At 43.6% G+C, this 14,443-nt stretch overlaps 1 protein-coding gene across 1 annotated transcript; it reads left to right on the forward strand.

Moving 5' to 3' along the window:
* The first annotated feature begins 365 nt into the window (after nt 1-365).
* On the forward strand, nt 366-14,220 carry LOC139412902 (sodium/potassium-transporting ATPase subunit alpha-1). The gene is made up of 22 exons (XM_071159741.1): nt 366-588; nt 6,027-6,143; nt 6,348-6,407; nt 7,339-7,542; nt 7,695-7,808; nt 7,906-8,040; nt 8,137-8,254; nt 8,558-8,826; nt 8,950-9,258; nt 9,707-9,841; nt 9,995-10,187; nt 10,335-10,510; nt 10,602-10,738; nt 10,957-11,107; nt 11,258-11,426; nt 11,517-11,671; nt 11,766-11,889; nt 12,591-12,736; nt 12,853-12,983; nt 13,080-13,181; nt 13,381-13,472; nt 13,963-14,220. The coding sequence occupies exons 1-22, from the start codon at nt 577-579 to the stop codon at nt 13,989-13,991; spliced, it is 3,078 nt and encodes a 1,025-aa protein (XP_071015842.1). The 5' UTR covers nt 366-576; the 3' UTR covers nt 13,992-14,220.
* Nucleotides 14,221-14,443: the final 223 nt, after the last annotated feature.

Raw genomic sequence — 14,443 nt, forward strand, 5'->3', positions numbered from 1 at the left:
GATTGAGAGAGAGACAGAAATAGAGTGTGTTTGTGTGTGTTTAAATTATTTTCATTCCTAAATCTATGTGGAAATTAAGAGAAAAGAGACAAACAAAACACGCAGAGTATTCTTAAAGACGATTGAGGATAGGTTTAAAGAGAATTGAGGATGGGTTAGTATCCATTATGAATATGAGTGGTGAGAGATATCATCATAATATGAATAAGGCTGCACAGAAGAGACCAAGTGACTTTCCTTCATAAATATTTGAAGTTACAGAGACTAAAGTCCATTGTCACGCAATGGATTCAATCTACTTTATGAAGGCCGATAATCGTAAAACATTCAATAATGGGGACTCCGCCCCTCCATTCTATGTTACCATGGCAAAAAGTGCAGACGTCACGATCGAAAGAAACACTGTATATAAGTATTGTACCTTTTAATGAAACGGGGAGCTTGGATGCGTGTCCGGTAGGAGTGACACGTGTGGATAAGGGCACATCCAGGGGCAATACATTTTTCAATTAGTTTTTAAGTAAATTGGGATTTGATTGTTCAATAAGTTTATTTTTCCTCCACAAAACTGCAAACATGGGACGTGGAGTAAGTGCGCTTTTTCTTTCCATCTTCACATTCCAGCTCCTCCATGAAATGCTACTGTAGCCTAATTTACGCAATTCATAATGGTAGGCAATTTGTCAAAAGTGGTATCAATTAAAAAAAGATAATACGGTCGAAGTTGTTTTCAAATGATCACATGTACGTAGATGGCCGCATTTTTCTTTCAAAATGCCTGCGATGGGAAAGTGACTTCCGCATTTTGTAGGCTGAACAAAAGTTGCTTTCATAACGTGTCTTGATCGAGTGTCAATTAGGGTTAAAAATGTGTTGTTTTTACATTGATACTGAAGATCCACAGGTTGGTTAGCTTGGATCTAGTCGCCAATGAGAAAAGCTTGTAAGCGCTACGATGATAGAATTGGCGGCGTAAGACAAGTTTGAAGATTGATACAATGTTTATTTTCATCCAAGTAAACTGCCGGGAAGGTGGCTACAAATATAGCGTGGTCTGTTTAAATTCGAGTTGCGGGAAGTGGAGGCAGACATGCTATATTGTGACTTGTGTTACTTTGAGATACACGGCCATACAGAGCCTGTAGCCCACTTCTGAATATAAGTGATGGTCTTTGTTTCAATGAGTATTGCATGGTGACTTGTAACCCGCTTGACTGAATTTTGTTCCCCAATGAGAAATATAGGTAATATTCAGATTCGTAATCAATTGGTTAAATGTAGTTGCGACTGTAGGCTGTTGCGAAAGTCTGTTCTTCATAAATTGAATAATAACCCTAGTCCACCCCATTCACAATATCAACCATGCGCCAAAGTCGTCGGTGTTTATTTGTTTTTGTCATGCTCGTTGAATATAGTTTTTATGTAGATGGCCTAATTTGGAATAATGCACTTTGGTTGCTTAAAATGATAGTTCTGGATTTGAGCAGGATGCCCTTATCTAGTTCCCCAGAGTTAACTAGCGTTAGCGCAATGACTTGAAGTATATGGGAACACGCTAACACTAGTTAGCATTGGCTCACGAAAATACCTTTAATAACTTTCGTAATACTGGACGCAGAGACCCAACAATGGTGTCCACGAGGTCATCTGATTCTGGGGAAAATACAGAACGGTTCCTTGATAACATTTGAGCACCTGCAAAATCGATTAAAAAAAAAAAATTAATGTATTCCACATAAAGCTTAATTGTTGTATATGGATTTGGCATATGGTTGTGTATGACATTTCTTGTGTAGCCCACATTCTGCGAATGTTCAGATAGGCCTACAATGTGTCTTTGGGAAGACCTACATCAACTACAGCCCCCTCATGTATTAATGAAAGTAATCGCTTTTCCAAAAAACAATCGTTTTTATTAAATTTGATACAAATCGGTCCAAGACAAATTAAATCTCCTAGTTGCTCCAATGCTGTTCAATACACTAGATTTGTTGTATATTCATCTCATATCGAGGCATATTGTTCTAGACTTGTAGAATTAAGTGTCTTTTTTTTATGGGCAATCCTTAGTCAATAGGGTTTTTGTCATCACACCTGTCTAAATAACTACCTGATGGGGATGGAAAATGTATCAATTATTGGGGTGATTTTTATTTGATGTTTTATATATATTTTACAGCTACCTACCTGTGACTCCTGTATTTGGGTACTGTATGGCAGACTGGTAGGATATCGGGGAGGTTAATAGCATCATATAAAATGCTCGCCACTCCCTGCTGGGCAACGGATCACACGGGCACAGTGATAAAATGCATTCACAGCTACAGTAAGAGAGGGGTGATTAGAGAGACAGATTGGTTGTATGATGTGAATGCAGAGCAGCAAACCTCCATGTTTTGGATTCTTTCCCTGTATTGTGGTGAACACTGCTCTGCCCCCACCCCTTCTGTCCTCTTCTCCGCGCTCCGGTCCAGTACACGCGCAATAGGCACAGATGCTTGGACAGCCGGACTAATGATTTCCAGGAGACTGCAGAGAGGGATGAGAGGTACAGGGAGAGAATGAGGGTGACATAGGGCTGGCGGGAGCAAAGGGTTGGTTAGAGTGGTGAGGTATATGAGACCGCTCTGAAGGTGAGGCACCAGTTGCTGCATTGTCATCATTCTTCATAGGCTCCTGTTCAGAGGGAGCTAGCAGAATTTTTCTGAACTGGTTGAATGGCAGATTGTTTCCATCTCTCAAAATAAACTGTGATCTGAAAACAAGGCTGTTTTCCTGTAATGTTATTAGGGCGCATTCTTTCTTTGTTTTTCCACTTCTTTTCTCGACATCTTTCATCAAGGGGGGGTCATTGTTTTCAAGATTCCACCACTGAGTGTGATGGAAAGTGGCTTGTGGAAAATCTCCACTGTAAACAAATGAGGCCTAGAATATGTCCAAAACAAGGCCTTTTTATATGGTGAAGTAATTTGGGAATTATTTTATTTCTCTCCAGTGTTCCATCTCTGAGCTACTATCAGGTTGTGGCCTCAGCTGACCATTCTTTCCCCCCAGGGGTCCACTGTGGAACCAAGAGACCTGCTCTCTAGCGCTCTTCAAAACATTTTTTTTTGTTGCTCTCTCCTGAGGATTTCACATTCTTTCCGCTCGACAGTCACTATGTATTAGGCATCCCCTTTGTCACACGCCACCCCATCTCTGTGACAGAGAACACATCTCACCCCCACTGCCCCTTTCTCTCTCCTGCTCGATCTCCCTCTGCTCGTTTGGCTTAGCTGCCTGAACATTATGGAGAGTTCCACACATTATTACACCTTCTGTTTCCTCCACTGTAATTTCGATTTGTTCCAACTGCAGAGGGAATTGTAAAAAAAAACGTTTGTCCCATAGGCCTATTCCCAATCGGCATTTCGCAATAGCCACGTGCATTCTGTTCTAACCTACATTTCAGACTAGCGCAATAAAGGAAGTTGCATCCCATTGATTCGTATTCTGCTTTTAACTGTGGTTCCTGGGGTCTTAAGGAGAAAAACTGGCATTCCACCATCTTTTGTTCTGTGGGAAAACCGTCTCTTCCAGTGGACGTGGTGGGAGTTTTAAATGCGTTTCTTGTGAATAAATGAACTTTTTTCTGAACTGAAGAGAGGGAGAGAAAAGGGGGAGGAGAGTAACATGTGACTCGGTCCATTCAGATATCTGAGAGGTGTGGTTATGTCGCCTGTAGCAACGGGGCAAAGTCCCAGGGCGAGGAGGAGCCAATATGCTTGAGTGAGCAGCTTTTGTATTTGGCACATGTACAGAACCAGGAATGGTGTTCACAGGAATTCGACCCTGGCTGTAAAATATGCACCCGCTCGACCGTCTCTTATGAACTTTTGTTGATCTGGCGGTGGTGGTGTTTTAGCGTAAAAGTGAGCGGCCCCTCATCTCACTGAGGCTCTGTTCTGTCTATTGCTGTTGTTTTTATGAGGACAGTTGTTCTTTCAAACTTTCTGTCCTCTTGGAAAGAGATGTCTTGCCAGCTTCACCCCCTTCTCCACCCACCCTATGTTCTTGCACTCTCTTTCACACATAGTTGTTTCTCTTTCTGTCCCTGACTAATTACACTCACTCCCATATGCAATGTTCATGAGAACACCGATTACGCAGTTGAATATACTACTCTAAACTATGGGAGAAATGGTATGCAGACCCAAGCCATGTTTACCACAGTGGTGTTGCTCCCACTCCCAGATCAAACCATTACAGTAATCCCATATAAGAATGCGGTAAGCCTGGTATCTTAAGTGTTTTGCTAAGAGGGTCTGAATAAATTCCATGACTGTACAGTTTGTCCAAAATAAAGTCACTCTAAAGATCTATTTCTCTGCCCCATTTTTCATTATTGTTTTTACGTGGTTCTCTATAGAGGTACATACAAAGCCTCATTGTTCTCAGACTTGTAGTGGGACAACTGTTGTTTTTGCATGATTGGTCTTGTGAGAGATTCCACACAATTGCTGACATCCACACTTTTTTTCCTGTTTTCAGTGCAGTAGCTTCCTGTTTCGTTTGAGAGACAGCTGAGTAATACTTCCAAAACAGCATCCTCCCTTCCTTGCTTCATTGTGGTAATAACGGATGTGTACACTATTGGGAAAGTAAAAGGGATATTTCTAAATAGTATTAGTAGGGGGGTGCATTTTCAAGAAGGGCAAGTCTGTGTGCCTGTCAACTAATAAAAAGACCACAGGGGACTGCGACAACAGATTCCTTGAGGGCCCGGAAGACTCCAGCAGGACTTGTCGTTCCACCTCTACCCTTTACTGTTCCAACAGCAACAAAAAAAACTGGTAGGACCCCTAATGTTGGATTCAGTTGTAACCAAACAACAAAGTTTAATTATCAGTCAAGCCCCTGTGACTTGGGGATCACATTCTGAACCAGGAACTGTCTTGCTTAGAGTCAAGCAGCTTTTGTGTAACCTCATAGTGTCAAATCAAGAGAAGCATGTAGAGCTCTCTCCCCCACAGCCAAAACACTTCTGAACACCAGTAGAACCTGAATCATTTATGATCGCTAACTGCCTTACCGATGTTTATCTGGTACTGTGCGTTATCCTGTTACCGCAGTGTCCCAACACCCTCCCCTTTTCAGCCGTCTAGCTGACACGCATTCTTCAACAGGTCTTTGTCCTCTTCCCAAAAGTGACCGATTTGATCATGGAGAAAGGGAAGAGTGAATGAACAATGTGTTTGCAGAAGGTGAGGTGCCAGGGTTATTTTGGACTTTCACAATGAGATGACTCCAGAGGAAGAAAGTTCTGTGTGTACTCAAGACCTCAAGGCCTAATATTCTGACATTACTGAATTGCAGTGGAGTATGTTGAAATGACCCTCAGCCCCACCCCTCCCACAGCTCTCCTTATTGACGCAGTTGTGCAAAGTGACGGTCTGTGACATGATTGTTCATTAAGCATTCCTCATGAACTTCAGACAGATGCCATTTTCAAACATCTGAGTTTCTTCTGCTGAGTAGTGAAAGTAATTGTGCTATCTAGCACAGGTCGTAGACTCTAAAAGGTGAAAGCCTACTGGGTGATAGTCCAAAAGGGACAGCCACAACTATCTTTGTACTGGTTGCACCATACCTGTCTAGGTCACGTTTGTTTTGTAAATGATAACTGGGCTTACGTTCAGTAGAACAATGCTACATCAATAACCCACAAGTTGTTGGGTGACTTCTGGTAAGTCATTTGTAACGGAAGAATTAGCATTTTTATCCTTTGTTCAAATGAGTGCTTCTCTAATTGACTCAATGAATTACCTTTTCAAGAGTTGGGCCCCCAGACTTGGGTTTTATTAATGCCTCGGAAACACTATGGGAAACTATACTATAAGCAGATTCCGTATCAGGGGCTTGAGTTGGGTGATGATTTTATTTTTTCGGGCAGAGCTCTAAAGGGCCTCTTTCTACCTATTCTATTATGTGTTTGTGTATATATATTTCTTATCGCTCCTAACTATCTTTTCTTGCCCTCTCTGTAGGAAGGACGGGAACAGTATGAGCTGGCGGCGACCTCTGAGCAGGGAGGCAAGAAGAAGAATGCCAAGGCCATGAAGAAGGAGAGGGACATGGATGAGTTGAAAAAGGAAGTTGATCTGGTGAGTCGGCTTCTCACTTTCATTCTCTTTCAGGACCTGGGAAGTTCATCTTTAAATCACAAGTCTTGGTCACTCGTGTGTTGATGTCACTGACTTGGTGTCAAGCTTGGCGCTGCATGTAATGTACTGTATGTTTATCTCGATGGTGCAGAAGTGCAGTGCAATACGATTGTGAGTGACATGTTCCTAATCTCTGTCCCATAGGATGACCATAAACTGACCCTGGATGAGCTCAACCGCAAATACGGCACCGACCTTAGTAAGGTAAGTCTGGAGCTTCACTGATTTTCATTTCAGTTGGCAATTCATTCATCTCCTCTGCACTGTTTTCTGTTAACAAATTAGTTACTTATCGAACACAGCTGGAGGGCAATTCAGTTCGGTTCTCCTCAATTCGAATAGTTTCAATTATTGAATAGAAAAATTAAGTCAAGTGATGGACTTCAAAGTTCTGCTCAAGTTATGGGTTTCGGACTCTTGGGATCTCTTCCAATTATTAAACCGTGGAAGAAGGGGGTTATCATAGGCTTGGATGTGACAAATAAACAAGGCAATTGGAGGAGGCAATACGAGAGATGCTTTATCCCTCTTTTACATCCATGAAAATGGACTCTTGATCATGATTTGGAGATCAAGGGGAATAGTAGATTACCGCCTCCAAACCTAGCAGCGCAGCCGAGTGGTCCTTTTGAATAATTCACAAGCAGCAGGCTCATAGCACCTCAGCCCAGATTTAGGATGCGCTCAATCCCAGCAGAGGAGATGGCACTGTTTTCATTGTTTGCAGCGAGTTGCCTGGCAACTGTCAGCACCTCGACTCTCTCCAGAGCCCCATTGACTTGTTTCTCTGTTCTCTGCCTTATGTGAAATTAGAGTTATGACTTGGCCCTGCAGTGTCTCTGTCTGCCACTGACAGACCTCGCAGAGAGATATTATTGTGTTGACAATTTACTTCCTCTCTCCTTATCACGTGCCGTGAAATAGAATCTCAAGAATGGGGAAGGGTGGGGTACCTAGATATGCCCGAATATAGCAATATACTTGATTTTAAAAAGCAAGGGTCGATAATGGTATACCCTTAAAAGATTGGGTGGGAGGGAAGCACCCATTCTTTTAAAATTAAGTATCCTCCTACAGCATCTTAATTTGAGGTCTCGACATGTAAAGTAACACAACCAATTTTGTATTTCCTCAGGGGTTATCCAGTGCTAAGGCTGCCGAGAACCTTGCCCGTGATGGCCCCAATTCCCTGACCCCTCCTCCCACTACCCCTGAGTGGGTGAAGTTCTGCAAGCAGATGTTTGGCGGGTTCTCCATGCTGCTGTGGACTGGCGCTCTCCTCTGCTTCCTGGCCTACGGAATCCAGGCAGCCATGGAGGATGAGCCGGCCAATGATAACGTAAGATTCCAAGATGAAGACTGTTGATTTGATTGACATTGTGATGGAATTGAAAGCAGATGATGCTTGGGTTTTGTAGTTCTTTTGTACTGGTGTTTGTGCGGGGGAGGTTAACTTAATTCTAACACGTTCTGCATCTTTGTCCCACACAGTTGTACCTGGGTGTCGTACTCTCTGCTGTTGTCATTGTTACTGGCTGTTTCTCATACTACCAAGAGGCCAAGAGCTCAAAGATCATGGACTCCTTTAAGAACCTGGTCCCACAGGTACTGGCTGTTTTAGAAACACTTCTTTTGAAGGTGTTTTTTCCCCCTTTTATTGTTACATTTAAAGATGAATCTGGTTGTGTCCTCTACCTTGTAGCAAGCCCTGGTTGTCCGTGACGGTGAGAAGATGAACATCAACGCTCAACAAGTGGTGGTTGGAGATCTGGTGGAGGTGAAAGGTGGAGATAGGATTCCCGCCGATTTGAGAATCATCTCTGCCAGCGGTTGCAAAGTGGGTACTTTAAAATCCCCTTGTTCAAAATACGTCACGTTCCGCCCATGTCCGTGCCATTCATTATTGTATTAATCTAATTCCCTCCCCACTCAGGTGGACAACTCCTCCCTCACTGGTGAATCGGAGCCCCAGACACGTACTCCGGACTACTCCAATGACAACCCCCTGGAGACAAGGAACATTGCCTTCTTCTCTACCAACTGTGTTGAAGGTGCTTTAACAGAGCAGAGTTGCTCAGATGAGAAACAAACCAAATAAAAATACATTCTGCCCAGGGACCACAGATAACAAATTAGGAATCTAGCTAAATCTGGTACAAGGGCGTGTTGTACATGGTCCCTGGCAAATAAATAAAAGAAAACAAACCATGACTGGGCTATCTTTGATGAAGTCCTGTTGCTGTATAAAGTATGTCCACCATTTCTGAGGTTGAATCACTGTCAACTGTGCTGTTAAACAGTAGTCAATATGATGTCCTGATTGTTAAATGAAATCTGCACGTTATTTCCTGCAGGAACTGCCAGAGGTATTGTCATCAACACTGGTGACCGCACTGTTATGGGTCGTATTGCTACCCTCGCCTCTGGCCTGGAAGTCGGACGTACCCCGATCTCTATTGAAATTGAGCACTTTATCCACATCATCACCGGTGTGGCCGTCTTCCTGGGCATGTCTTTCTTTGTCCTGTCCCTCATCCTCGGATACTCTTGGCTGGAAGCTGTCATCTTCCTCATCGGAATCATTGTCGCTAACGTGCCTGAGGGTCTCCTGGCCACTGTAACTGTGAGTACGGTCTTTCGGGAGTGCTTTCCCCCCCCCCAAACACTTCAGATATGGCTCCAAAAACCAGTACATTGCCAATTTGTTTCGACAGACATGTTGAGTGACTTTTGGCTTTCTCCGTAGGTGTGTTTAACTCTGACTGCCAAACGTATGGCCAAGAAGAACTGCCTGGTGAAGAATCTCGAAGCTGTTGAGACCTTGGGCTCCACCTCCACCATTTGCTCTGACAAGACCGGAACCCTGACTCAGAACAGAATGACCGTGGCTCACATGTGGTTCGACAACCAGATCCATGAGGCTGACACCACAGAGAACCAGAGCGGTACCTCCTTCGACAGGAGCTCTGCCACCTGGGCTGCCCTGGCTAGAGTCGCTGGCCTGTGTAACCGTGCCGTCTTCCTGGCAGAACAGAGCGGTATTCCTATCCTTAAAGTAAGTGTCTCATTTCCCCAGAGTGAATTGACAACCGTATACACATGGAGCTATCGACAGGAGTTCAGCATGTAATGCCTCTAAAAAGGCTCAACAGGGTTGTCTTTCACCTTATGTAATTCCTCCCCTGTCAACCGAATGCCTCATATTGCCTCAGCCCTCGCAATCCCCTGGAATATAACCTCTCCCTCCGTTAATCATCTCACCTTGGAATAGCTGTGATTACCACACTTAATTTCACCCCTTATTTTCAGTTTCTCTTTGTCACGGTCTTTGTCTTCTACCAGGCTCAATCTACAAAGATGTCCTTTTCATTCAGTCTGTTTAAATTGATGGAGGTTATTTTAATGTTTTAATGGGCCACATGGAAGTGCTAGTGTGTGAAAGAGAGTGTGCGCCAGCGGCGTACCACGTCCACTTCATCTGCCTACTCGTTTCCCTCTCACAGAGAGATGTGGCTGGTGATGCCTCAGAGTCTGCCCTGCTGAAATGTATTGAGCTGTGCTGTGGGTCTGTGCAAGGCATGAGAGACCAGTACACCAAGGTTGCTGAAATCCCATTCAACTCCACCAACAAATACCAGGTAGGGCAATGGCACCCTGCCACATGAAATAAGGGCAAATAAGTTTTCAATAAGTCTTTGAAAACCCTTCCCTTTGGCACAGAGATCAATATGGTTATGCCTATTCTGGTAATCTGTTTTCAAAATGGCTGCTCCTATAATTTTATCCCTTAGCTCTCCGTTCACCTAAACAAGAATGAGGGTGAGTCCAAGCATCTGCTGGTGATGAAGGGAGCCCCTGAGAGGATCCTGGACCGCTGCTCCACCATTTTGATCCAGGGCAAAGAACAGCCTCTGGATGATGAGATGAAGGACTCTTTCCAGAACGCCTACATGGAACTGGGTGGTCTGGGAGAGCGAGTGCTGGGTAATAGTCATTTATTTCAGTCATCACTAGCCAATACTACTGTATTTTTGTTATTCCATCTGTTGTCAAATGATCCAATGTGAGGTGTAAAATTGTGCTTTTGCACCTTTTTTCAATTCACATTTTCACAATTTTGTATCCGTTTAGGGTTCTGTCATTTCCAGCTCCCTGATGACCAGTTCGCTGAGGGCTTCCAGTTTGATTGTGAAGAGGTGAACTTCCCAACTGAGAATCTGTGCTTCGTTGGCCTAATGTCCATGATAGACCCTCCCCGTGCTGCTGTGCCTGATGCTGTAGGAAAGTGCAGGAGTGCTGGAATCAAGGTATGGCAATGTAATACTTGACACTACTCTTCAGTCAATCCACATAGCAGCCACTGTGATCAGACCACTCCTCTTCCCTTCCTTCCCTTAGGTTATCATGGTCACTGGTGATCATCCTATCACTGCTAAGGCCATTGCCAAGGGTGTGGGAATCATATCTGAAGGAAACGAGACTGTTGAGGACATTGCTGCTCGTCTGAACATTCCAGTCAATGAAGTTGACCCTAGGTATGTTGCATTAAAAATTTTTTTTTTTTTTAAAGTTATGTTATTGGAAACAACAGTAAAACCCTTGCAGTTTCTACATTTTTCATTTTTAAAGTCCTTTTTCAAAGATTTTATTCAAGCTTGAATGTCAGGTCCTTCTCATGAGTGCTTATAGACATTATAGAAATGTCTTCATATCAATGGGATTTTCCATAAATAAAGGGTACATTTTTTCCCAGGGATGCCAAGGCCTGTGTGGTCCATGGCGGTGACCTCAAGGACCTGAGCGCTGAACAGTTGGACGACATCCTGAAATATCACACAGAGATTGTGTTTGCCAGAACCTCTCCTCAGCAGAAGCTGATTATCGTGGAGGGCTGCCAGCGCCAGGTAATATTCAGCTCAACTTAAAGACACTAGGCTTATCTCACGAGAGGTAAACAGAGTGACTGTAGCGTAGATAAATTCCTTTCAAATTAAAAATGTGTTTACCAGTTTTCTCTCTCCATAGACTCAAACACCTCTCCTTCTTATCGACAGGGTGCTATTGTGGCTGTGACAGGTGATGGTGTGAACGATTCTCCTGCTCTGAAGAAGGCTGACATCGGTGTTGCTATGGGGATCTCTGGATCTGACGTCTCCAAGCAGGCTGCAGACATGATCCTCCTGGATGACAACTTTGCCTCCATCGTGACTGGTGTTGAAGAAGGTAGAAGCAGCATTTCAGTGGATTTAGAATGTTTGGGGTTCCTTCTATTCTGCATTATTTTCACTAACGTTATGCATGTACCTTTCCTAGGCCGTCTGATTTTTGACAACTTGAAGAAGTCCATCGCCTACACCCTGACCAGTAATATTCCAGAAATCACACCCTTCCTCTTCTTCATCATCGCCAACATTCCACTGCCCCTAGGGACCGTCACCATCCTCTGTATCGACTTGGGAACTGACATGGTGAGGAATTTGTATATTTAAGATTTTTCTTTTCTAAATCTCTGGTAACTGTTCAGTTTTATTCTAATTGTTGAAATCGTCCTCAACTTTCCAGGTCCCCGCCATCTCCCTGGCCTACGAAGCTGCTGAGAGTGACATCATGAAGAGACAGCCCAGAAACTCCAAAACAGACAAACTGGTGAATGAAAGACTTATCAGCATAGCCTACGGTCAAATCGGTAAGACCGCTTTTCACAAAGCCTTACTTGCGCAAAACAAAGTATTTTCATTCTTAGATGAAAGATTAACATCTCATACACCTCAAACTGGATTCTAGACTCTTAAGTTGACTGGGTGGTTTTGGGATCAGCTGAAAGTGGGGTATGCGCCAGAAATAGCCTCCCTGGTGATAAGAGAAGGGGTCTCTGAGTGATTATGGGATGTTTCACACTTTGGTGATGGAGCCAAAAATAGGTTTAAACCAGAGGTTTCCACGTGAGCGGGACTTTCCTTAAGAGGAAACACTGATATGGACAGGATTCACATACTGCGGTTGCATCATATCATGGGTCGCGAACCTCTCCCACCAACGTGATACTCCTTGGGAATCACTGTAGGGCGGCAGGTAGCCTAGCGGTTAGTGTTGGCCCAGTAACTGAAAGGTCGCTGGTTCGAATACCCGAGCCAACAGGGTGAAAATCTTTGCTCCGTGCCTTGAGCAAGGCAGTTCACCTTAATAAGCTCCAGGAGCACCCTACTACTATGGCTGACCCTGTAAAACAACACATTCTCCTGCACCTGTCCGGTGATGTGACAATCAAACTTTAAAACATTTTTTTATGGAGATTGATGCAACATAGAAAAACCAACAGACAGAATGACATGGATAGAATCTGATACAAATTCACCCATCTGATCCTGTCTCCCCATCTCTCCATAGGTATGATCCAGGCTTTGGCTGGGTTCTTCACATACTTTGTGATCCTTGCTGAGAATGGGTTCTTACCCTCCAGACTGCTAGGTATTCGTGTGGACTGGGACAACAAATTTTGCAACGACCTGGAGGATAGCTATGGCCAGCAGTGGGTGCGTATGCAGACACCAATGTGGTTTTCACAAGCCTTGTTGATTGGTCTGATTCTAGATGATTAGCTGACTGTGTTTTGACGGTTTCTCCCTCTGTTGCTGACTGTTTCCCTCAGACTTATGAACAGAGAAAGATTGTGGAGTTCACCTGCCACACAGCATTCTTCGCCAGTATCGTGGTTGTACAGTGGGCTGATTTGATCATCTGTAAGACCAGGAGGAACTCAGTCTTCCAACAAGGAATGAGGTGAGTTCAGTGGCCATTTTGAAGAGCATCGGCTGTTGTTAGTTTTTGTTGTCAAAGAAATGACTTGATTTTAAATGCTGCTTCTGTCCTCCTCAGGAACAAGATTCTCATCTTTGGCCTGTTTGAGGAGACCGCCCTGGCCGCCTTCCTGTCCTACTGTCCTGGAATGGGCATCGCCCTCAGAATGTACCCACTCAAGTAAGTAAAGACCTTTCAGTTAGGTACACTTCATCTCTTAATAAAATCATTTGTAGTACCAAAAATACTTAACTCTTGGAGGACTTCTATTAAGCTTAGCTATGTGTTGCTTAAAATGTTAACGTCTGTTCTTGGTGTATTCTGGTCTGGAGTCATTTCAGATCTGTTGTTTTATGTTTTGTTTTTGTTTTCTCCTTAGACCCAGCTGGTGGTTCTGCGCCTTCCCATACTCTCTCCTCATCTTTATTTATGATGAAATCCGAAAACTGATCATCCGACGCAGCCCAGGAGGTGAGGCTAAATCCCTTTTAGTTATTACTGTGACTATCTGCTGTACTTGTTCATACAAGTTCTCAGTTTGGCTCTCAAAACCACAAGATTTTCCCTCGTTCTCAGGAGGATAATAAAGGCTACCTAAATATGCAGCCTTACTATCTGGCAAACAAGCGAAGTCTGTAAATCTTTAAGCAGCAGCAAATTTTTCAGATGTGCAAGACAGTGGACACAGACACGTTTGGGAGTCTAGTACACTCCATTGACGACTGCTAATGTAAAAATGGCTTTATAAAATACATTTGATGTGAGTAAACCGGTATGCTATCAGAGACTAAGTTGATGTGAAAGACGTCGGTCACTTGACTGTCTTCCTCAGTGATCGTCTGAACCACACACGGATAGTTAACACGATCATTGTTTATGTATGCTACAGCCTTCCTTAGTCCACCTGTTTTACCAGAGGTAATTGATCTCTAAATCCTGTTTTCCATCTTCTCTGTTTTAGGTTGGGTGGAGAGGGAGACGTACTACTAGAAAGCATCCAGTTTGCATCGCTCAAGTTCTTGCATGGTTGTCTTGCTGCTCGGAATTTTAAATTCTGTAAAATGTGGATGTGTTTTTATATAGGGAATGCGTGATACTAAAACACTGAGATCGAGATGATGAACCAAGACATTTGACATTGTGTGCCTTGTTTCTGGAACAGGACCAATTTTATACATGTTTTTAACAGTAATATAAATAAACTTTCAGTCAGCTCCCACTTTGGTGTGTATGATTTGTGCATGTGTGCTTGCACGTTTCCTCATTGCAACTTGGAGACTTTCCAGAATAAACACAGCATCAACAGATCTTCAGGTCCTTCTTTTCCTATCCTTCCTGGAGTCTCTCTACTCTCTCTGTTTTAACCATGAGCACTGCTTTCAGTGTGCAGTCAACGAACACCAGCTAGTTGTTCACTGTCATTGTAGTACAGAATGTAGACT

The sequence above is a fragment of the Oncorhynchus clarkii genome, chromosome 7, assembly GCF_045791955.1.
Source record: "Oncorhynchus clarkii lewisi isolate Uvic-CL-2024 chromosome 7, UVic_Ocla_1.0, whole genome shotgun sequence".
NCBI classification, from domain to species: domain Eukaryota; kingdom Metazoa; phylum Chordata; class Actinopteri; order Salmoniformes; family Salmonidae; genus Oncorhynchus; species Oncorhynchus clarkii.